The following is a 25,000-nucleotide window of genomic DNA, read 5'->3' on the forward strand; positions in this document are numbered from 1 at the left end:
GCAGTTACCTGCCTGAGTCGCAGGGTGTATATGTGACACCTGCTGCTCATGGGGCATCAGCACATTTTTGTTCGAATGCTCCTCCTGCGTTCGTTATCATGGGTCTGAGGGCAGCGCTGTATTATTGTTTCATTGGAGCCACTGCTCGTGGATAGCGTGCCTGGCCGAGTGGATTAAGACAATGCAATCCCTGCAGAGCACAGCTGCTGTTCCTTCTCTCCACGCTGCTTTATGAGGGCTGCTGGATTTAAAGTCCAGATCTTATCAGTGCTGTTAAAAGGCAAGGATCCCTTGCCTCCTAACCAGTCTGTGCTGTGAACTGCAGGATGAAGACTTTGAGACATGAGCTGCTACTGCTGCTGGTGCTGCTGCTGGGGCCAGGAGCCCAGATAGGTGAGCTCTTCTGTAATAATAATAATCTTTATATAGCGCCTTTCATAGTGGAGCGCCATCACAAAGCGCTTTACAAGATACGAGGGTGTGGGAGCGATGCATCAGCTGCAGAGCCACTAACAACAACGGCTCACCCCAAAGACACAGCACAAGGAGGTTCAGTGACTCACTCAGAGTCACGCGCAGGGAGTCAGTGGCTGAGCTGGGATTTGAACAGGGGGGCCTCCAGGTTTCTTTAACCACTGGACCTCCTGCGATGCAGCCAGCATGGCGTGGATGTCAGCTCTTGTATGGTACACCACGCTGCACCCTATTCTCTATGCATGCTGTGCTTGACCCTCTAGCCTGTGCTCTGCCGTGTATCACAGGGAACTTTCACACGGGCACGGGAGCCTCACACAGGTTCTTATATGTGGGCTGGCATTCCCTTCTTAATTCATAATCGTGGCTTGCTACTTGTGTGATAGTACCAGCCCTTTAACTTGTACCACGGTGTGATGCTTTCGAAAAGCTCTTTCATGCACGGGGACCTCATGTGGGGTCCTCTATATATATAGATAGATATATGGTCTAGTCTTTATATATATATGGGGACGTATGGAAGACAAACGCATGATGACCTCATATGAGACGGGCGCTCCTTTTTTTACCCATATTAAGAAATAGAAAAAAAATTGAAACATTTTCGATGAAAAATATATTTCTAATGAATCCAAAGGGAGTTGTTTGCAGCTGCTCCACACAATGGTCAAAGAGACGCCTCACTGACGCCTGGACAATATCAGTGTAATGAACAGGAAACGTGTGGGATAAACCCCAGCTTGCCAGAGTGCTCCTCACGGCAGCTTGTGCTTGGCAGAGAGGGTTCGTCACGCTTCCTCCCAGTGCACTGTTGATATTAGCAAACGCTGTGTTTATAGAACGCGCTGATTTTAATGAATTCATTCATTACTCTCTCATCCTTGTTTATTTTTTTCTCAGTAAAGATCTAAGCATTTTCTAAGTGTTTACAGAGGACTGCAGCTAATGTTAAGTGATAGTGTTAATTACATGACTCAGCGCCTGTTAAAATCTGTTCTGAAATGTTCTATGGACTTTAAGCCCGGACACACTGAGCTGATTGCTGATAAGCTGCTAGTTTAACACGACAGAAACGGTGGAATGCAGATTATGGGACTCTGGGCTACATTCCCATCGGACTCCATCTGGAAAGGAGATATATGTTCTATGTATTTAATATGCAGTTCATGCATTGAAACACATAGCTCTACAGCACGTATGTTGTGCCTTCATCGTACATGTGTGAAACATAAGTTCACACAGCTTGAGTATTTTCCTGCCCATTTGAAGTGCCCGTCCCATGCTTTTTGGTTTAACCCCCGTGCTCCCTCCTGTCTCCCCTGCAGCTGCAGGACTGAGCTCCGCTCTCGGCTCCTCTCGTCACATTAACAGCTGCAGTGCCGGAGAGGACAAGCTCTGTGACTTTGTGTGCGACTGTCCTGAGGACTGCAGCGACGAAGAGGACTGTGGTGAGTCAGGGATCTGATCGCTCCAGGGCTGTCCTGGAAGAATGGCAAACTGCTCATAACCCTCTAACATTTCGGCTTTCATCAGATTGCATATGATTGCTATTAACGGTTGGTCCTCTAAAGAAAATGAAATCGGGGTTTCCAAGACATCCCTCAGATGAGAACGTAGGCTCACTCGTACACTTCTCTCTCTGACACCCACAAGCTTTCTGGAAACCATCAGAAAAGTGGCAAACCCGTCAAACCATCATGACAGTGTTGCTCTTTGAATGAGTCACATTGTTAAGGGGTTGCTGTTTTGAGTTCCTCTGCCTCTCTTTCTGTCCAGGGTATGACAGTGATCCACTCTTTATCTGTGACTTTGAGAAGGACACCTGCGGCTGGAGAGACCAGAATGTGCACTCCTACAAGTGGGGGAGACACAGCGGTTACATCTCGGGGGACGGTGCTTCTGACCACACCCTGGGGACAGACCGAGGTAAACAGAACAGATTTCAGAACAGTCCCTCACATCGTGTTTCAGCTGCACATTTCTGATCTCAGCAAATCATCTATCTCTCCCTCTCTCTCTCCCCCCTCTCTCTCTCTCTCTCTCCCTCTCTCTCTCTCTCTCTCTCTCTCTCTCTCTCTCCCTCTCTCTCTCTCTCTCTCCCAGGCTGGTTCATGGCAGTGGGAGGAGTCCATGACAACATCCTGACCACCGCGGTGCTCGTCTCTCCACGCATGAGGCAAGCCGCGCCTGCCTGTGAGCTGCGCTTCTGGTATCGAGTGTGGGACTCCGGTGAGCAGAACCTTCTGTGTTCATCCACGAAGACCACCTTTCAGAACTGTATGATTGTTTAAAGCTGTCAAGAAGATCCCTGACTCCTCGGTGCCCTCATAGGAGCACAGCAAAGTGCAGTAAAGCACAAGAAAGCAGGCGACAAGCCATGGTTCACACTGAAGAAGCTCTGGAAATGCAGGCGGGGAGGAAGGGAGGGGGAGCCCAGGTTCTGTTCCCATCCTGTTGGGTTTTGAGTTGCAGGTCGCGTGGGTGTCGATGCGGGGAGCCTGTTTGCCACGTTGAGGTCCAGCTCTCGGGAGGCTGTGGTGTGGCGCAGCGCTGGGAGCAGTGTGCGCGGCTGGAGGGAGGCCTCCATCTTCACGGGTCGCGTCCCTGAGCCATTCCAGATCGTCTTCACGTCCCGTCGCAGTCTGTCCTACCCCGGAGACATCGCCATCGATGACATCAAGTTCCTCAACTGCGCCCTGCCCCGTACGTCACCCACACACACCTCAGCAGAGCTTAATGTGGGACCCTCTCTCTCTCTCTCTCCCTCTCTGAATGGAAGGTGATTGTGGGGCGCTGGAGTTTGAAACGCCTGTCTGTGTGTGTCTGTCTCAGAGCCTGTGTTCACGTGTCCTGACCAGTTCCTCTGCGCTGGGGGGATGTGTGTGGAGATGTGGCAGACCTGCGACGGGACAGATGACTGTGGAGACTCCAGCGACGAGGGCACAGAGCTGTGCGGTGAGGCGGGGTTTAATAACAGCAATGCTAATCTCTTTGATTCCAGTGTGCCCGGCTCCAGCTTCTGGGCAGTGGAGAGAGTTTGGAAGCCGTGCCCCAGTTACAATGCCTGCTTGAGTGGTATTCATTGTTAATGCTGTCTCTCACAGTCCTGTGGTGCTGCGCTCTGCTGTGTTCAAGTTGAATTTGACGCAGTGGTATTCATTGTTAATGCTGTCTCTCACAGTCCTGTGGTGCTGCGCTCTGCTGTGTTCAAGTTGAATTTGACACAGTGGTATTCATTGTTAATGCTGTCTCTCACAGTCCTGTGGTGCTGCGCTCTGCTGTGTTCAAGTTGAATTTGACGCAGTGGTATTCATTGTTAATGCTGTCTCTCACAGTCCTGTGGTGCTGCGCTCTGCTGTGTTCAAGTTGAATTTGACGCAGTGGTATTCATTGTTAATGCTGTCTCTCACAGTCCTGTGGTGCTGCGCTCTGCTGTGTTCAAGTTGAATTTGACGCAGTGGTATTCATTGTTAATGCTGTCTCTCACAGTCCTGTGGTGCTGCGCTCTGCTGTGTTCAAGTTGAATTTGACGCAGTGGTATTCATTGTTAATGCTGTCTCTCACAGTCCTGTGGTGCTGCGCTCTGCTGTGTTCAAGTTGAATGCAGACCTCCACTGTCAGTCAGTGGTCGAGAGGGAAGGGGTGGGTCTGACCACTTTCTCCCATTGAAGCCCAATACAGGAAGTGCGACTTCCAGAATGGGACCTGTGATTGGACTAATCGGAAATGGGAAAGGACCAATCAGGCGTCATTCAGCCCATCTGATCTGCTGATAGGCCCCGCCAGAGATCACACTGAGAACACCAATGCAGGTACTCCAATCAGAATGCGTGTATATATAGGTACTCCAATCAGAATGCGTGCATATATAGGTACTCCAATCAGAATGCGTGCATATATAGGTACTCCAATCAGAATGCGTGCATATATAGGTACTCCAATCAGAATGCGTGTATATATAGGTACTCCAATCAGAATGCATGTACATGCGTGTATATATAGGTACTCCAATCAGAATGCGTGCATATATAGGTACTCCAATCAGAATGCGTGCATATATAGGTACTCCAATCAGAATGCATGTACATGCAGGTACATTAATCAGATAGTGTGGGTGCTAGGAGGGTCACTTGACCATCATAATAATAATAATAATAATAATAATAATAATAATAGTGTGCTACAGATCCATGCAGATCAGTGCAGATCAGCCCCTCTTCCTGTTTTCCAGGCTATTTCTTGTATATTGGGAGCAGCAATGGCGCCACACTTCTGAGCCCACCTATTGAGCGCCCCAGCGATCCAGAGTCCTGCTTCGTAAGCCCCCACTACTGTGTTCTCTGTCTTTTGATTCCCAGTCAATGCCCCCCAGGCCTGCTAATAAAGCATCTCTCTCTGTGTACGCGTCTGTGCAGCTCGTTCTCTATTACCACATGTTTGGACCCCGGGCTGCCAGCCTCAACATCTACCATCGAACCCAAGACCCCGCGGAGCTGATCCTAGCGATGAGCGAGCAGGGAGAGAGGGGCGACCTCTGGGTCAGGGAGAAGGTCCACTTCGCAGTCAACACCTCCTTCCAGGTACAGCCCGACCCAAAGTCTAAAGGCTGGTTCGCGCGGGGGGTGATGTGTGTTACATGCCTGTGTGTTTGCGTGTTTCGTCAGATCGTGATTGAAGGTGTTCTCGGAGGCGGTACATTTGGGAACATTGCGCTGGATGATCTGATCCTGTCCCCGGGCTGTAGAGTCTCCAATGGTAAGACAAGCCAACACAGTGAGAGCTCACTCTGTCTGGACCCACGGGGGGGGGGGGGGTATTTCCCTGCTACACACAAACAGAACAGCAGATGACTGTATATTTTGAGTCCTGAGTTTAATACACTGGTAGAAGACAAATCACTAACTCTTTACAGCCATGCCCTGTGATTTCAAACAGAATATCAATGGAATAACAGAATGAACAGCCAATAACCCTACATGCATGATAACTTAACAATAATGAAGCTCAATGGAAGACCCATAAGAAAACCAGCTGTCTCACTAGACTTTGTCTAATAGGGTTTTGCAGCTAGTGTTTCAAAGTGTCGGATAGATATTTCAAACAGGAGCAATGTAAGCCTGTAGCCTGGCCTGGTGTGGCTGCTTGCTGCATACCCCCTTCTCCGCCTCCTCTTTCCTCAGACTCTCTGTCTCCAGACTGGGAGCTCCCCACAGCCGCCCCCAGCAGGTGCAACCAGGGCCAGTTTGAGTGCAGGAACGGGAGATGTGTGGATCACAACCTGGTCTGCGACTTCAGACTGGACTGCAGTGACCAGTCGGACGAGATGGACTGCGGTGAGTGAGTGGGAGCGCAGAAAACTGGGAGCCTCGAGCGAACGAAGCCCCCGGCTATTAAAAGTATCGGACGATGAGTCCAGGGGAGCCGTACCCCCGCCCCTGATCACTGAGTTCATGATTCAAGAAATAATAAATCCAATTCTTTCACACGACTTTCCCAGCACTATCAGCTCACCATGCACCTTGCCCTGTGTGTCTGTCTCCCGTCTGTCTGTCCCCTGATCCCTGTGACGTGTCTGTCCGTGGTCTGCAGGTAATGCCACGTTTGACGTCAGTGACGGCGGTTGGAGAGACCACAGTGCTGGACGGCTGGAGTGGACAGTAAGGAAGAACACCAGCTCCTCCCGCGGTAACACTGACAAAGACTTTGCAATGCCCTGTTTAAAGATAGGCTGCGGTAGATTGCTGGCACTTTGCTTTGCCCCTCTCCAGGTCGCAGTGGATGATATGAAGGTCCCTGATCTCAGAGCCTCTTTCTCTCTCCCTGCAGGAGGTCACCTGTCCCTGGCCAAGGCTCACGGTCAGATGCTGTCCAAAGCCATAGCTCTGAGTCCAGTCCTGGGTCCCTCAGGGCCAGCCTGTTCCATGCAGTTCAGATACCTGCTCCACAGCAACTCCACCTTCACAGGTAAGCCTCCCCTGCAGCGCTGCAGGACCAGCGCCTTCCCTTTCCACTGCTGCTGCAAATCTACTAAGAACTGACAAAGGAAATGTGTTAGCTGCAGTATATTTAAATGTGCAGAGCAGCTCTGAGCCCTTGTCTGTGTATTATAAACACAGCGCTGTGTGTGTGTGTGTGTGTGTGTGTGTGTGTGTGTGTGTGTGTGTGTGTGTGTGTGTGTGTGTGTGTGTAGCAGCTCTAGCAGGGAACTGAGCCCACATAATGTTATGTATAAACACAGCGTGTGTGTGTGTGTGTGTGTGTGTGTGTGTGTGTGTGTGTGTGTGTGTGTGTGTGTGTGTGTAGCAGCTCTGAGCCCTTGTCTGTGTATTATAAACACAGCGCTGTGCTGTGTGTTGCAGGAGGGATCGCAGTGAGCTCAGTGAACCAGGCTCTGGGCACGGAGGTGCTGCTCTGGCGCACTCACAGGAAGCGTGACAAGTGGACCACCGTGGCGGTCAGCGTCGGAGCGAGACCGCGAGGATTCCAGGTGTGGTGCAGGGAGCTGCTCTCGTTACACATTGTATTTCATACGAGGCAATGAGCCGTGAAAACAGAAAAGCAGATCTCACCTTTAATTAAAGAGCGGCTGTGCAACTCCAATGTTAATGAAGAGTCCTTACCATGTAAAGTAGAGCGCAGGTGCAGCTGACCGAGTCCTGGAGCACAGAGGCACCCTGCGTTCTGCACTGTGTTGACATGCTTGCTGGATGCAGGGTTATACAGTAGCTCTTCGATGCCTGTAGGAATGGCCCCATGCTAAATAAGAAATGTTGAAGACATTGAGAAAGACGTTTGCCTCTCAACTCATTGGCTTTCCCTTCTCATTTCTAATTTCTCGTTCCTACGCAGATAGAGATCACCGCCCTGGTGGATAATTTTGCCCCCAGGGGTCAGAAGGTCGCGGTGGATGACATCGCGTTTCTGAACTGCAGCCCGGACCTCGAACCTCCAACTGCTGCAGGTAGGTGAGGGCTGGGTCCTGGGCACACACAGCAGGGGGTTGTCAGTATTGTAATGCTGCAGGTAGGTGAGGGCTGGGTCCTGGGCACACACAGCAGGGGGTTGTCAGTATTGTAATGCTGCAGGTAGGTGAGGGCTGGGTTCTGGGCACACACAGCAGGGGGTTGTCAGTATTGTAATGCTGCAGGTAGGTGAGGGCTGGGTCCTGGGCACACACAGCAGGGGGTTGTCAGTATTGTAATGCTGCAGGTGTGAGGGCTGGGTCCTGGGCACACACAGCAGGGGGTTGTCAGTATTGTAATGCTGCAGGTAGGTGAGGGCTGGGTCCTGGGCACACACAGCAGGGGGTTGTCAGTATTGTAATGCTGCAGGTAGGTGAGGGCTGGGTCCTGGGCACACACAGCAGGGGGTTGTCAGTATTGTAATGCTGCAGGTAGGTGAGGGCTGGGTGTGGGCACACACAGCAGGGGGTTGTCAGTATTGTAATGCTGCAGGTAGGTGAGGGCTGGGTCCTGGGCACACACAGCAGGGGGTTGTCAGTATTGTAATGCTGCAGGTAGGTGAGGGCTGGGTCCTGGGCACACACAGCAGGGGGTTGTCAGTATTGTAATGCTGCAGGTAGGTGAGGGCTGGGTCCTGGGCACACACAGCAGGGGGTTGTCAGTATTGTAATGCTGCAGGTAGGTGAGGGCTGGGTCCTGGGCACACACAGCAGGGGGTTGTCAGTATTGTAATGCTGCAGGTAGGTGAGGGCTGGGTCCTGGGCACACACAGCTGTCAGTATTGTAATGCTGCAGGTAGGTGAGGGCTGGGTCCTGGGCACACACAGCAGGGGGTTGTCAGTATTGTAATGCTGCAGGTAGGTGAGGGCTGGGTCCTGGGCACACACAGCTGGGGGTTGTCAGTATTGTAATGCTGCAGGTAGGTGAGGGCTGGGTCCTAGGGGGTTGTCAGTATTGTAATGCTGCAGGTAGGTGAGGGCTGGGTCCTGGGCACACACAGCAGGGGGTTGTCAGTATTGTAATGCTGCAGGTAGGTGAGGGCTGGGTCCTGGGCACACACAGCAGGGGGTTGTCAGTATTGTAATGCTGCAGGTAGGTGAGGGCTGGGTCCTGGGCACACACAGCTGGGGGTTGTCAGTATTGTAATGCTGCAGGTATGTGAGGGCTGGGTCCTGGGCACACACAGCTGGGGGTTGTCAGTATTGTAATGCTGCAGGTAGGTGAGGGCTGGGTCCTGGGCACACACAGCAGGGGGTTGTCAGTATTGTAATGCTGCAGGTAGGTGAGGGCTGGGTCCTGGGCACACACAGCAGGGGGTTGTCAGTATTGTAATGCTGCAGGTAGGTGAGGGCTGGGTCCTGGGCACACACAGCAGGGGGTTGTCAGTATTGTAATGCTGCAGGTAGGTGAGGGCTGGGTCCTGGGCACACACAGCAGGGGGTTGTCAGTATTGTAATGCTGCAGGTAGGTGAGGGCTGGGTCCTGGGCACACACAGCAGGGGGTTGTCAGTATTGTAATGCTGCAGGTAGGTGAGGGCTGGGTCCTGGGCACACACAGCAGGGGGTTGTCAGTATTGTAATGCTGCAGGTAGGTGAGGGCTGGGTCCTGGGCACACACAGCAGGGGGTTGTCAGTATTGTAATGCTGCAGGTAGGTGAGGGCTGGGTCCTGGGCACACACAGCAGGGGGTTGTCAGTATTGTAATGCTGCAGGTAGGTGAGGGCTGGGTCCTGGGCACACACAGCTGGGGGTTGTCAGTATTGTAATGCTGCAGGTAGGTGAGGGCTGGGTCCTGGGCACACACAGCTGGGGGTTGTCATTGTATGCTGCAGGTAAGGGCTGGGTCCTGGGCACACACAGCTGTCAGGTGCAGGTAGGTGAGGGCTGGGTCCTGGGCACACACAGCAGGGGGTTGTCAGTATTGTAATGCTGCAGGTAGGTGAGGGCTGGGTCCTGGGCACACACAGCAGGGGGTTGTCAGTATTGTAATGCTGCAGGTAGGTGAGGGCTGGGTCCTGGGCACACACAGCTGGGGGTTGTCAGTATTGTAATGCTGCAGGTAGGTGAGGGCTGGGTCCTGGGCACACACAGCAGGGGGTTGTCAGTATTGTAATGCTGCAGGTAGGTGAGGGCTGGGTCCTGGGCACACACAGCAGGGGGTTGTCAGTATTGTAATGCTGCAGGTAGGTGAGGGCTGGGTCCTGGGCACACACAGCAGGGGGTTGTCAGTATTGTAATGCTGCAGGTAGGTGAGGGCTGGGTCCTGGGCACACACAGCTGGGGGTTGTCAGTATTGTAATGCTGCAGGTAGGTGAGGGCTGGGTCCTGGGCACACACAGCAGGGGGTTGTCAGTATTGTAATGCTGCAGGTAGGTGAGGGCTGGGTCCTGGGCACACACAGCAGGGGGTTGTCAGTATTGTAATGCTGCAGGTAGGTGAGGGCTGGGTCCTGGGCACACACAGCTGGGGGTTGTCAGTATTGTAATGCTGCAGGTAGGTGAGGGCTGGGTCCTGGGCACACACAGCTGGGGGTTGTCAGTACTCTTGTAATGCTGCATTGTTTCAGATGTGTCGTGCAACTTTGAAGAGGGGCTGTGCGGGTGGTACCAGGACCAGACTGATGAATTAGAGTGGACCCGTGACGTTGGACCCGGGTTCGACCACACCACCGGCTCAGGTAAGTAACTCTCTCTCTCTCTCTCTCAGTAACTCTCTCTCTCTTATATGAGCAAGATGGAACTGCTTCTGTGCCTTTCTCTTCCTCTCACATTCTCTCCCTTCCCTCTCTATCCCTCTTCTGTCTTCCCCTTCCCTCCCCTCTCTCCCACCCTCACTCTCTCCTCTCTCTACCTATTTCTCCATTCTCTCTATCCCTTCTCCCACCCTCACTCCCCTCTCTACCTTTCTCCTTTCTCTTTCTCTCCCTCTCTCTGCCCCTCTCTTCTCTCACTATCCCCTCCCTCTCTCTCCAGGTCACTTTGTGTTTGTGGACGCCTCATCCCCTGACCTAGGGGGGCACTCTGCTCGCCTACTGTCCTACCCCCAGCGCTCCTCCGTTGAGACCATGTGCCTCTCCTTCTGGTACCACCTGATGGGGCCTCAGACCGGTGAGTCACTTTCATTGAAAAGCCTCGGATTCATTTACCTGCAGGAGGACCGGGGAGAGCTGCCTGCTCCTTTTCAAAATGGAAGTTTGGTCGTGTTCACTCTGGAGTGTTTGCAGTGACTCCTGTCTGTCTGTCTGTCAGGCACTCTGTCCCTGAAGCTGAGGCTAGGGGGAGGGGATGAGGAGACGGTTCTGTGGACGCGGTCAGGCACACAGGGGAACGAGTGGCAGCGAGGTCTCTCCCCTGTCCCGCACCAGGACCGCACCTTCGAGGTGAGTCACCCCCCCCCCCCCCCCCCCACTGAGGAGCCGACCCCTTTTAGCAGGGGTCACATTATTATTAATGATTTATTATTTATTTCTTAGCAGACGCCCTTATCCTGGGTGACTTACCATTGTTACAAAGTATCACAAACGATTACATTAAAAAATATCACATTCCCCTCCCCTGTTCTCTCCCTTCTCTCCTCTCTCCTCCTCTCCCCTCTCCTCTCCTCGCTCTCCTCCCCTCTCTCCTCTCTCTCCTCTCCCCTCTCTCTTCTCTCCCCTGCCCTCTCTCTCCTCCCCTCTCCTCTCTCCCCTGCCCTCTCTCTCCTCTCCCCTCTCTCCTATCTCCTCTCTCTCCTGTCCTCTCTCCTCCCCTCTCTCCTCTCCTTCCCTCTCTCCTCTCTCCTCTGCTCTCTTGCAGTTGGTGTTTGAGGCGCTGCGGGATGGCTTCGATGGAGATATCTCCCTGGATGACATCACCCTGAGTTCCCAGCCCTGCTCGGCTCTGCAGAGCTGCTCTTTCGAGGAGAGCCAGTGTGACTTCGTCTCCAGTGGGAGAGGGGGCTGGAGGAAGCAGAGCGGCTGGACCGGGGGCATCGCGAGCGGGCCAAAGATCGACCACACCCTGGAGACCGACAGAGGTAGAACAGCAAACCCCTGATCACCTATCAGGAAATCAGGTTCCCCTGTATACTCATATGTATGTATGTATGTGTTTAATGTAATGTAAGGGATAGATTGTTTTCTCCAATGTGTTTCAGGGTTCTATATGATCGTGGATACGAGTCATGACGTCATGTCAAGCGGCCAGTCTGCCAGCTTGTACTCTGGACTGACCAGCGCCCTCAGGGGGCCGGAGTGTGTACAGTTCTGGTACCACATGAGCGGTGACAAGCCAGGTCAGTACATGTGCACACCAGAGTGGGAATCACACACACTGCACACTGCACACTGCACACTGTACACTACACTGCATACTGCACACTACACTGCACGCTGCACACTGCACACTGCGCACTGTACACTGCACACTGCGCACTGTGCACTGTACACTGCGCACTGCACAGTGCACACTACACTGCACAGTGCACACTGTACACTACACACTGCACGCTGTACGCTGTACACTACACTGCACTCTGCACACTACACTGCACGCTGCACACTGTACACTACACTGCACACTGCACACTGCACACTGTACACTACACTGCACACTGCACACTGTACACTCCACACTGCGCTCTGCACACTACACTGCACACTGCACACTGCACACTGCACACTGTACACTGTACACTACACACTGCACACTGCACACTGTACACTACACTGCACACTGTACACTGCACACTGCACTGCACACTGCACACTGTACACTACACACTGCACACTGCGCACTGTACACTGCACACTGCACACTGCACACTGCACACTGCACACTGCACACTGCACACTGCACACTGCACACTGCACACTACACACTGCACACTGCACACTGCACACTGCACACTGCACACTGCACACTGCACACTGCACACTGCACACTGCACACTGCACACTGCACACTGCACACTGCACACTGCACACTGCACACTGCACACTGCACACTGCACACTGCACACTGCACACTGCACACTGTACACTACACTGCACACTGCACACTGCACACTGCACACTGCACACTGCACACTACACACTGCACACTACACACTGCACACTGCACACTGCACACTGCACACTGCACACTGCACACTGTACACTGCACACTGCACACTGCACACTACACACTGCACACTGTACACTACACACTGCACACTGCACACTACACACTGCACACTACACACTGCACACTGCACACTGCACACTGTACACTACACTACACTGCACACTGCACACTACACTGCACACTGCACACTGCACACTGCACACTGCACACTGCACACTGCACACTGCACACTGTACACTACACACTGCACACTGCACTACATACACATCCAGTTTAAGTAAAATGTCATTCAGTAAACACCAAACAAAACAAGGCTGATTTAGACTCCTCCTTGAGATTCCTTTGCTGTGTGACTCACCCTCGGGGTCTCTCCTGCCTCCCTGTCTGTGTGTGTGTGTGTGTGTGTGTACGTGTCGCAGGCTCTCTCAGCGTGTTCGTGGAGGAGAGTGGAGAGCAGCGTGTGGAAGTGTTCTCGGAGAGCGTGGCTCAGGGAGCAGCCTGGCGCTTCGGAAACGCAAACATCGGCGCCACGGCGGAGTGGAAGGTGAGGCTTCCTGGGAGCAATCCCGGTGCTCCGGCATACACAATCCACACTTTACATCCCAGAGTAACAACACATATACACGTCCACATGCATGTGAAAAAAGGATTCTGCACAACAGGCTGCGATAATGTCCCTGTCCACTAAGGGGCAGCGCAGACCTGCAGTCTTTCTTCTCAGTCTCATTGTTCTCATGATCTTTGCTGTTGGGATTGTTATCATTGATGTTAACAGCAGTAGCCGGCGTGTCATAAAGGAGTCTCTTGACTTTGCAGATCATTTTCCAAGCAGTCGGGGCTGCAGGAACCTCATCCCACATTGCAGTCGATGACATCACCTTTCGAGCCGGGAGCTGCTCCAAACCAGGTGACCTCATAATGAACAGAATCACTGAGGGGTGCTGAATCCACTGGCCTGTGCACAATCACTGAGGGGTGCTGAATCCACTGACCTGTGCACAATCACTGAGGGGTGCTGAATCCACTGACCTGTGCACAATCACTGAGGGGTGCTGAATCCACTGGCCTGTGCACAATCACTGAGGGGTGCTGAATCCACTGGCCTGTGCACAATCACTGAGGGGTGCAATCCACTGGCCTGTGCACAATCACTGAGGGGTGCTGAATCCACTGACCTGTGCACAATCACTGAGGGGTGCTGAATCCACTGACCTGTGCACAATCACTGAGGGGTGCTGAATCCACTGACCTGTGCACAATCACTGAGGGGTGCTGAATCCACTGCACAATCACTGAGGGGTGCTGAATCCACCTGTGCACAATCACTGAGGGGTGCTGAATCCACTGGCCTGTGCACAATCACTGAGGGGTGCTGAATCCACTGGCCTGTGCACAATCACTGAGGGGTGCTGAATCCACTGGCCTGTGCACAATCACTGAGGGGTGCTGAATCCACTGACCTGTGCACAATCACTGAGGGGTGCTGAATCCACTGACCTGTGCACAATCACTGAGGGGTGCTGAATCCACTGGCCTGTGCACAATCACTGAGGGGTGCTGAATCCACTGCACAATCCTGTGCACAATCACTGAGGGGTGCTGAATCCACTGACCTGTGCACAATCACTGAGGGGTGCTGAATCCACTGGCCTGTGCACAATCACTGAGGGGTGCTGAATCCACTGGCCTGTGCACAATCACTGAGGGGTGCTGAATCCACTGGCCTGTGCACAATCACTGAGGGGTGCTGAATCCACTGGCCTGTGCACAATCACTGAGGGGTGCTGAATCCACTGACCTGTGCACAATCACTGAGGGGTGCTGAATCCACTGACCTGTGCACAATCACTGAGGGGTGCTGAATCCACTGACCTGTGCACAATCACTGAGGGGTGCTGAATCCACTGGCCTGTGCACAATCACTGAGGGGTGCTGAATCCACTGACCTGTGCACAATCACTGAGGGGTTTGAATCCTCTGGCCTGTGCACAATCACTGAGGGGTGATCCACTGGCCTGTGACTGCGGGGTGCTGAATCCACTGGCCTGTGCACATCACGAAGCCGTGGCAATCACTGGACTTTGCTGGCACTGGGACTGGACCAGTGCCGGGACCACCGGGACTGGACCAGTGCCGGGACCACCGGGAAATACCCCGGGCCGGGTGTGGACCACACCCTGAAGACCAGGGCTGGTGAGAGCTTGCAGTCTGCTGCTCGGAGATGGGCTGAACGGCTCGTCTCTCTCAGAACATGTCTTACGTTGTTATGCTCTTAAAACACCGGAGCAGAGAGCACTGCAGGCTGCTCACAGTAACATCAGCAAGTTCCTCTGCTCTCCGCTCACTTTAATAAGGGTGGAGCTGTTTTCTGATGCTCTGCTCTCTGCGCTTCCTCAGGTCACTACGTGTTCCTGTCCAGCGCGAGTCGGGCTGGGCCGGGACAGAAAGCCTGGCTGTTGAGTGAGCACCTGCCCGCCACCCAGGGCTCCTGCCTGGGCTTGTGGTACCACCTGGACTCTGCCATCCCCATCCGTGAGTCAGCCTCAGCACGCAGAGCGAGATCCAGAGAAGATAGAGGCTCTTCCATTTCTGTCTCTCATCACTCACGTTTCCACTAGAGAGCCTCACTGAAGACATTCACTTCTGTCATTGCATTTACTAAGGGTAGCACTTTCCATCAAGCGCCTCTAATCACTGTGTCTTTACAGAGCAGTTACTCTGTAAATGTATGTGTGCTGCCACAGCACTGCAATGTTATTATGCATGGTTGCAATGTACTTCATGATAATCCTTACCCTTTAATGACACAATCATATATGTCTCTCTTCTCTCCTCTCTCTCTCTCTCTCTCTCTCTCTCTCTCTCTCTCTCTCTCTCTCTCTCCTCTCTCTCCTCTCTCTCTCTCTCTCTCTCTCTCTCTCTCTCTCTCTGTCTCTCTTCCTCTCTCTCTCTCTCTCGCGCTCTCTGTCTCTCGTCGGTAACTCTCTGTCTCTCCTCCTCTCTCTCTCTCTCTCTCTCTCCTCTCTCTATCCTCCCTCTCGTTCTCCCCTCTCTCCTCTCTCTCTCTGCTCCCCTTCGTCTCTCTCTTCTCTACCTCTTCTCTCTCTTTCAGTCCTCTCCCTCTTCGTTGGCGTCTCTCTCACTCTCTCATTCCACTTCGTGGCTCTCTCTCATCTTTCTTCTCCTCACCCTTCTCCTCTCTCTCTCTCCTCCTCCTCCTCTCCCTCTCCCTCTCTCCTCTCGGAGTCCAAGTCTCTCCTCAGCTATCACCCCGCTCCGTCTCGCGACCTCTTCACTCTCTGTCCCCTCCTCTCTCTCTCTCTCTCTCTCGTCCCTCTCTCTCTGCCTCTCGCCTCTCCTCCTCTCCATCCTCCTCGGCGCGCTCGCTCTCTCTCGCTTTCTCTCTCTGGCTCTTTCCTCTCTCATCTGTCTCTCTCGGCTAGTCTCCTCTCGCTCCGTCAGCGCTCTCTCTCTGGCTCTCGTCTATCGGTTCCTCGCTCTACTTGCGTCACCCCTCCGCGCCATCTCTGCGTTCTATCGCTTACGGTTATCGCTCTATCTCATCGCTCCCTCTCTCCTTCCCGTATCTCCCCTCTCTCCCTCCTCTTAATCCTCCTAAGATCTCTAACTATCAGCCTACTCTCGTCGCTCTCTTCTCTATCTACTCACTCTAGCTCTCGGTCGCTCTCGTCAACGCTCTCCTCGCTCTCTCCATATCTCTGATGGCCGCGCGCCTAAATCGCCTGGCGTGAAAACGCTAGACGCTCCTTCCGACGACCGCGCTAGACACAGCGCGGTCTCTCTTCTTACCTCTTCGTCTCTCTCCCCATACGACCCCTCTCGCCTAGCTCTTCCTCTCCGCTCTGGTCTCTTCTCTGCGTGCTCTCTCCCTCGTCTCTCCGCCTCTCGCCCTTAGCGCTCATGCTTGCCCTATCCCTAAAAATCTCTCTCTCTCTCTCTCTCTCTCTCTCTCTCTCTCTCTCTCTCTCTCTCTCTCTCTCTCTCTCTCTCTCCTCTCTCTCTCCTCTCCCTCCCTCTCCTCTCTCCCTCCCCCTCTCACTCTCTCCTCTCCCTCTCCTCTCTCTCCCCCTCTCTCCCCCTCTTCTTCCTATCTCTCACTCCGCCTCCTCCCCTCTTCGTCTGCCTCGCTCTCGGCTCGCTGTCTCTCCTCCATCTCGTACCTCGATAGCGTCTCCTCCTCCATCTCCCTCTCTCTCTCTCTCTCGAGACTCGGGCGTAGGGAGTTTCTATCGGAGCCCGCTCCTCTCCCTCTCATCTCATCGTCTCCACCCCTCTCTCCCTGACTCTCTGTCTCTCTCTCTCTCTCTCTCTCTCTCTCTCTCTCTCTCTCTCTCTCTCTCTCTCTCTCTCTCTCTCTGTCTCTCTGTCTCTCTCTCAGACATGGGTGATCTCAGGGTCCTGTTGCTCAAAAGATTCCAGTCCTTCAACAGCTGGGAGGTCAGAGGTCACACTGGGCGCTGGGCCTTCGTCAATTTCACCCTGAAGAGCAACGAGGAGTTCCAGGTAAGCAAGGGAAGAAGAACCAGGGGGGAGAGGGAGGGAGGAGGTAGAGTGGAGAGAGAGGGAGGAAGGAGAGTGGGGAGAGATTCTCGTGGTCTGGATGCAGTGACCGCACCTCTGCCCTGTCCTACTCAGGTCGTGTTGGAAGCCTCCACAGGGGAGTCTGGCACCATCGCCCTTGATGACATCGCGTACAGCGCTGGGTTGACCTGTGAGGGGGTGCAGAGTGACACCCCTGTCCCAGGTTAGTGCCTGTTGCTGTGGAATGGATTCGCCTTGGCAGGAGGGCGCTATATACTGTTCATTTGTATTGTCTGGTCTGGTCTGTCTTGAATAAACAGACCTGAATGCACTCAACACCTCCACCCATCCCCCCCCCCCTCTCCCCTCTCTTCTGATAGCTCCCTCTTCATACCGCTCCTCGGGGATCGTGGCCTCCGTGCTTGTGGTCATCCTTTTTCTCTCCACTGTGGCCGGTGTGCTGCTGTTCCTGTACTGCCGGCACAGGGGGTCCCTGTCTGGGTGCTCTCTGTTCACGAGGTCCTCGGAGATGCTGAGCGAGGAGACAGGCTTCGACAACACTGGATACAGGGGGTCCCTGTCCGGGGGTACTATGTTCAAGGGGTCCTCGGCGACAGGGAGAGAGGAGACAGGCTTCGACAACATTGGATACAGCCACAGTGATGAGGTAAGGAAGGAGGAGGGGTGCAGCACAGCGAGGGGGTGCAGGACAGTCACCTGCTTCAGGGTGGAGAGATCAGGGCTGTGGAGTAAACGATCGCAGGCTGTGCTAGCGCTGGTGGTGCTGACTGGCTGTTGTGTCTCTCTGTTCCAGGACAGGATCACAGTCCCTTCCATGCCGGAGTCCTAGAGAGACAGCGGAGCGCCTGATCCCCTTGTTTTCTTCTCTTTCCTCAGCAGTGGAGGCGCTGCTCAGCTGAGACAGCGCACCCTGCTAGCAGGGAGGACACCACAGCAGGAGAACTGCTTGTGTCCTCTGTCAGTCATCTGCGCCGGGCTTCCTGGAGACAACCCAGAGACAGAACCAGCTTGAAACACACCCAGAACCAAAAACCAATCACAAAATATAGCATCGGACAGCAGGGAGGGGGAGATGCGGAGAAGATTTTTAGAACAAAGAAAAATCAAATGCAATTATTTATCATTAGTTTGTCGTACAGTAGAAGGATTATCCCTGTTCGCAATGTTGTAATTCTTGAGTTATGTAGAGAATTTGTGAAATTTGGCTATTTAGTTAGAATCAAACTTTATTTAATTCCTTAACACAAGCTTTCAAAACTCTGTGAATCAGACACGCTTTCTCAAAACAAGCTTTTAATGCTTTCTAGCGTCTTAAATGATCGATATGATACATAAGTATATAATCATATTTTCATGTCATGATATATAAATCTTACATGAATAAAAATGTGGCATTAATAAGATGATATCTGTTGAGGGAAAGGGCTGGAGGAACATGGTGCAACAATGTCGGGGGGCGAGATTTACAACCAAGCACACCTTCCAGGCAGCGTTGTCTGCAAGGCAGACAGGGGCTTAAAAAAGAGCCGACAACTTTTGGTGATGACACAGGGAAAAGCACCTCTCTCGCTCAACATCTGAAGCTCGGAATTGCAAATTGAAAACGCGTCATATTTCAAACAGTAAGCTGGCTTTCCATCTCAGTCAAGGTGACCTCATTGCCGGCGAGTGAGGGGAGGGGAAACGGGGTTCTAAAAATACCACCCCGTCCTTGTCCCCGAGTCCCGGGCAGCGCAGGTAATTAACGCGCAGGTGAGCGAATCAGACTCCGGTCTCAATCTCTTCAGGAATCGGGGCGTCGTGCAGAGAGAGTGGACGCGGGCAGATTAATTATATAATTCATTAGCAATCACCTCCGAGAGCAACACAGTCCTGATTATTATTATTATTATTATTATTATTAATGATGTAGTCATTTCTATTGTTATTATTAACACAGAACGTCAGTCTGACGTCAGCGCCGCTTTTTAATATGCGGTTTTAAATCCGGACAGCAGAGAGAAAGACAGCGACAAACTTTTCAACAACTCGGCAGCCGACAACAGACCGGGAAGTGAACCCAAGCAGGTAGTGTACAAACCCACAGCGAGGGCAAGTGGTACCCCATTCCCCCGTTAACCAGACCTTACCCCTGGAGACGCGCCCCGGGTTCGTTTTGGTATGGCTTGTTATTCCCATATCGCAAGCCGCTGAAACGCTGCGCTAGCGGGCCTGCAGTAGCACTGTTTGATACTCCGCGCTGAAAGAGAGAAGCGCTTGACTGTACTGCGTGAAACACACAAGCATCGGGAACATCAACACGCAATGAGATCTTCTAATATAACAGGTGTGCATCGGCTGGTCCTGTTGAAAGACACACTGTGGGGGTGCGCTGACTGTGGCTCATGTCAGTAGCTGTGTCTCAGTGCAGAGGCATGGCTCATGTCAGTAGCTGTGTCTCAGTGCAGAGGCATGGCTCATGTCAGTAGCTGTGTCTCAGTGCAGAGGCATGGCTCATGTCAGTAGCTGTGTCTCAGTGCAGCATGGCTCATGTCAGTATGTGTCTCAGTGCAGAGGCATGGCTCATGTCAGTAGCTGTGTCTCAGTGCAGAGGCATGGCTCATGTCAGTAGCTGTGTCTCAGTGCAGATGGGCATGGCTCATGTCAGTAGCTGTGTCTCAGTGCAGAGGCATGGCTCATGTCAGTAGCTGTGTCTCAGTGCAGAGGCATGGCTCATGTCAGTAGCTGTGTCTCAGTGCAGAGGCATGGCTCATGTCAGTAGCTGTGTCTCAGTGCAGAGGCATGGCTCATGTCAGTAGCTGTGTCTCAGTGCAGAGGCATGGCTCATGTCAGTAGCTGTGTCTCAGTGCAGAGGCATGGCTCATGTCAGTAGCTGTGTCTCAGTGCAGACGCTGATGCCCATGTCCTGGGAGAGGGGTGGTGTGCTGATACAATGTAGTGCTGCTCCTGCCTCATGGTCTCGGTGCTGGTGCACATGTCCTGGGAGAGGGGTGGTGTGCTGATACAATGTAGTGCTGCTCCTGCCTCATGGTCTCGGTGCTGATGCCCGTGTCCTGGGAGAGGGGTGGTATGCTGATACAATGTAGTACTGCTCCTGGTGATTGAGCACCACTGCCTGCTGGATTCCCAGGAGCGAATCATTCTTATTTTGCCCTGCCTCGAGCGTTGACAAATGAGTTTGAGGGCTAGGGCAGCGCCACTAGGTGAAATACGTGTTCTAGTTTCTCCTCCTGTCTCGCGCGGGTGTGAATAATGACAAGCTTTGTAAAAAGAAAACTCCAGAGCGTCTGTGTGTTCTCTGTGTGAGCCCTGTGTGCGCTGCCAGGATGAGCTGCGAGCCGTGGCAGGAGCTTCCAGGGGCTGGCTACAGGGGTCGTGTTTTGAAGAGGTCTCACGCACTCCCATTCAATCAGCCTGGTAAGAGTGTAGGAGATGGGAACTGGCTAGGTCATGTGATGGTGAACTCTCCCCCTGGAAATCTCTCCATTCCATAAGCGCATTGATTTTGCAGACACCGCAGTGATTAATGGTTCTTGAAAGGGAAATGTGTGAGCATTGTATTGATCTGGGGACAGCTCTGGCTTCTGGGGAGGGGGGAGGGGTAAAGGTCAATCGTGTAGCTGGCAGACTCTGCTTTGATGACTGTGTGCAGAATCCACACACAGAACAGGTCAGGACAGCCTGCAATGGCAACACAGGCTCTGAAGCTGAACCGTTGCATCCCTACAGAAGCCAGGGGAAGCAGCGAACTTCAGCCGGTCACAAACGAGGTCGCTGATGTTGAACACTGTGGATTCTCTGCCTCCGTTTACTGATTTGAGTTATTTTTTTCCTGAAGCTGTTTGTTGTGTTGTTTTAGGCCCATGTCATACAGCACAGATCTGCAGGAGACATCGTCACATCCTCTTTCACTAAGAGTGTCTGAAGCTTTTATAAACTGCTTGTCCTGCACTGCTCCCTGTGTCTCAGTGTCTCCGACACGCTGCTTCTACCCCAGTCTTTCAGATTTAATAAGAGAGAGGGATGTGGAGCTGGCAGCTGTCAGATCTGAGGGGCGTGCAGTACGTGGTCTCTGAATGAAGGGGCGCTGTATTCGTTGTTGCCTCTATACAATCTGCTAGCGTGACCTAGATACTGTGCGGGACTGACTGTTCTTGAGCAGTTTAATGTGAGCACACAGATCTGTGCCAGCCCTGACAAGCCCTTCCTCTCCGAGCGCAGCTTCTTCAAAACCCTTCTTAGTTATAACGCGCTGCGCTTTTCTTAGCCTGCCCGGGTGTTCTCATTAGCTGTGTAGGTAGAAGAGAAGGAAGGAAAGAAGGAGAAGACATTCCCATTCATTTAGCATTTATAAAAAGTCCCCAAATTATACATGACGCAAAAATCGGCAATCAGTACCCTGAGTTTGCAAATGGTACAGACTTTTTTTTAATATATGCATGCATTTGTTGCTGTAAATCTATAGAGTGTTTTGCTGTTATCTACTTTAAATGTGAAAATCCTGTATTGTGATTTTAAGACTGCTGGACACGTGTTTAATAGCAGAACTGTTGTTTTTAGCAGAGGGCAGAATGGCAGGTCTGTGGAGAATGTGACAGGCTGGATGTGAACTTTTCAGCAGCCTTGTTCTAGCCGGCGCACGTCACCTGTGATCAGGAGAGCCAGCCCCACACACCAGCTCCCAGCAGAAGCCACGTGCCACTGCCACGTGCCACATTTGCTGTGGAAGCATTGCTTCCACAGCAAATGCCATAAACACCTCTTTGTGTGTCATGTCTGTGAAAGGCCTGTGAAGCACAGATAAGTGCTGATCCCCTCTCCTCCCCGCCCTAGAGGACAGCGCTGGGGTGTGAAAGTGCGGCCGCTCTGTGATTACAACAGCGTTGCCTGAGAGATACTGACGCTGATAAAAAAAAAAACCAACTCGAAACGTAATCAGATTACTGAGCTTGAGCTGCCCCGGTGCACGACGTTCACACAGCTTTCTAACGAAAGCAACAACGCCAGCCGTGGACAGCAGCTTCATGCAGGCAAGAGAGAGACTTTCACAGATAATGACTGCACGCATTTAGCTCTGCTTTCTCTCTGCTTAGCTTTGAAAACCACTGCTGATTTTATATATATAAAATTCAATCTTGATTCAATCTTGCATTGCATTTTTAAACACAGTGATCAAGGCGCCAGTGTTGCTCAATGCCGCTGATGGGCGCAGCCCCCTTACTGCCTGGTATTCGCAGATTCGTTGTTCCGAGATCCGAGTGGGGAGTTACTGGACAGGGTTAACAGTTGCTTTGGCACTCCGGAGAATTGCTAGCCGCAGCCAGTGACCTAGATTGGAAAAGCTTTGCCGTCCCCAGAGCCCCCCCCCCGCTTCTCTCCGCTCCGCTCTGACGTCGGAGAGAGGCGCTGGCTCCAGGTGTGCTGTACTTTTCCGCCTGCCTGGCTGCCTGCTGCCCAGGGGAGCCTTCGCAGCAGCACAGAATGGAGTAATTAAGCAGAACTAAAATGAGCAACAAAATGAGGCAAGCGGCAGATTTGAAATATCGGACGGCTGTCCTTGATCTGGAGGGGCGGTCCTCTCCAGGACTGGTTTTGCAGTCCAGGTCTACAGCCATGTCTGGAAGCGAGCCCATTTTGACTTGGTTTAATGTACAGCTGTGTTTTAAAGACAGGCGTTTCACTGGTGTTCACAGCTCCAACCCCAGGGTAAGGCGACTGTGGCTGGCTTCATTTAAAACAGCACTAACCTTTCAGACAGTTAGCTGGGAATGATTGAGGCTGAACGGCAGGCTGTGACGATGAAGACGTCTCTCTGGATGCGGGTTCCACCAGTAATAAACCACGCGGAATGAAATGCCTTCTATCTGAGAGGCCCTCGTTTCCCATTTAAACAGCGCAGAGCTTGCTTGTCTGTGCCACGTCCCCTTGCACTGCAGTGCAGTAATTCACATTTCTCATTGCGCCATTGTCACTAGAAGAAGAACCACAACAAATCACACAGTAACCACTGGAGCTGTCGCATGAGAGCGATTGTTGCCATGACAGTGTGTGTGCAATTATTACATGAATCAAATCACAGCGCAGGACACCCTGTCCTGTGACTCGATTCATTTCTTTCATAAAGACTGCATTAAGAGTTGAAATTGCTGCTCTTTTCTTACACTAATTGGATCACATAAACTTCATTTTGCACTGAGACCTTTTTAAACCATGATCTCTCACACTGCATCTCTAGAGACACAGGAGCCTTGCACTAGAGAATATTGTACAGAGTGCTGTACGATGCAAAGTGATCGCTGGGTACCATCCCAGAAGAGATGAGAGCTGGCAAGTGTCAGGGTCTGCAGTATGCCATGTCATTAAGAACAATCACCCATCTGTGCACACGCTCCAGGCTGTACTGATTTCAATCATACACTCTAAACCAGTCCTTAAAAACTATTCCTGTCTCGGGACCTGCTCCGTTAACAAATGAACATTCTTGTTTTACTGTGTTTGTTTTGTGGATTAGCAATCATTCGCGTGGGACCTGTCGTTTGAACTGATCGATCGATCAATCGCATGTACGGATCAATGAATCCGAAAGCAGGCATGCTGGGTGTGGGTATTATTGGTCTGGTCTGCGGTCAGGCTCCCTGCAAAGCACTGACATTACGTTGGCTGTCAGAGAGTGATGCTAAACCGTACTGACCGCTCCCTGCAGGCTGTTGTTTCTGAGCGCCTTTACCCCCCTCTCTCTCGCTCCAGTGTAAAATTGGTTTGACGTTTGCCAATACTTGTGTCAGAATAATTATTCACAGCCATTAGCGACGTGGCTTGCATTGCGATTCTTGTTATAAATTTAGATTTATCAGTACATAGAGCTGAATCATTGTGACTTGAACTTCAATACACTAGAAGCTAAGAGTGACCCCCTGCTCCGCATAACACAAGAGAACCGCTCTGCAGGCTGAGTTCTCTGACCGCTCCGCAGGCTGATTTCTCTGACCGCTCCGCAGGCTGATTTCTCTGACCGCTCCGCAGGCTGATTTCTCTGACCGCACCGCAGGCTGATTTCTCTGACCGCTCCGCAGGCTGAGTTCTCTGACCGCTCCGCAGGCTGATTTCTCTGAACGCTCCGCAGGCTGAGTTCTCTGACCTGACCAAGGGGGTACAGTAGTGGAAATCAGCTGGAAACGCACTCCTGCTTCTGCAACAAAAAACAAAAAAGGCTGACCCTGAAACTTCAAAGCATCTCTCTGAGTCTCAGAGAACAAGTGGATCCAGAACTGGCTGTGTCATTCCCCAGCATGCTTGATCTGTGTACGTGCGTGCGTGCGTGTGTGCGCGCATGTGTGTGTGCATGTGTGTGTGCGCGTGTGTGTGTGTGTGTGTGTGTGTGTGTGTGTGTGTGTGCGTGTGTGTGTGTGTGTGTGTGTGTGCGCGTGTGTGTGTGTGTGTGTGTGTGTGTGCGTGTGTGTGTGTGTGTGTGTGTGTGTGTGTGTGTGTGTGTGCATGTGTGTGCGTGTGTGTGTGCGTGCACGTGTGTATGTGTGCGTGTGTGTGTGCCAGTGTGTGCTGTTAGTCTGAAGAATATTTGTTTTCCAGATATCCACTTCTTGATCTAGGGGACTTGGTTGCTTGTTTAGCCGGTGGGGATGTATTCTGTTACTTGAATAGAATCAAAATACAATTAGCAGAGGCTTAAACACTGAGCTGCTCCAGGAGACAAGGGGCTTGGAGACACTCGACTCCCAGGGCTGCTGACACACTCGCAAACCAGCCGCTGAATCGCAAAGAACACGTGATCTGCAGCTCCGAGGAGGGAAATCAATGCATTCGCTGCAGGGAGAGAGTGTGTTCTATCTGAGGATCCAGCCTTGACTCTTATCTGAGCTCGCTCTTCTCATGCTCTCCTAA

The 25,000-nt window shown here is 52.3% G+C and overlaps 1 protein-coding gene across 1 annotated transcript; it reads left to right on the top strand.

Annotated features, from left to right (window-relative positions):
• Positions 1–1,034: 1,034 nt before the first annotated feature.
• On the top strand, positions 1,035–19,359 carry mamdc4 (MAM domain containing 4). The gene is made up of 26 exons (XM_041238499.1): positions 1,035–1,922; positions 2,251–2,400; positions 2,578–2,703; positions 2,947–3,177; positions 3,307–3,429; positions 4,146–4,286; positions 4,706–4,791; positions 4,890–5,054; positions 5,139–5,229; positions 5,655–5,807; positions 6,064–6,438; positions 6,834–6,961; positions 7,324–7,435; positions 10,003–10,113; positions 10,409–10,543; positions 10,685–10,815; positions 11,231–11,450; positions 11,571–11,708; positions 12,958–13,082; positions 13,355–13,479; positions 14,601–14,731; positions 14,936–15,070; positions 16,938–17,062; positions 17,195–17,303; positions 17,461–17,747; positions 17,895–19,359. The coding sequence occupies exons 1-26, from the start codon at positions 1,754–1,756 to the stop codon at positions 17,928–17,930; spliced, it is 3,858 nt and encodes a 1,285-aa protein (XP_041094433.1). The 5' UTR covers positions 1,035–1,753; the 3' UTR covers positions 17,931–19,359.
• Positions 19,360–25,000: the final 5,641 nt, after the last annotated feature.

Source organism: Polyodon spathula, chromosome 49 (genome assembly GCF_017654505.1).
Source record: "Polyodon spathula isolate WHYD16114869_AA chromosome 49, ASM1765450v1, whole genome shotgun sequence".
Lineage (NCBI taxonomy): Eukaryota > Metazoa > Chordata > Actinopteri > Acipenseriformes > Polyodontidae > Polyodon > Polyodon spathula.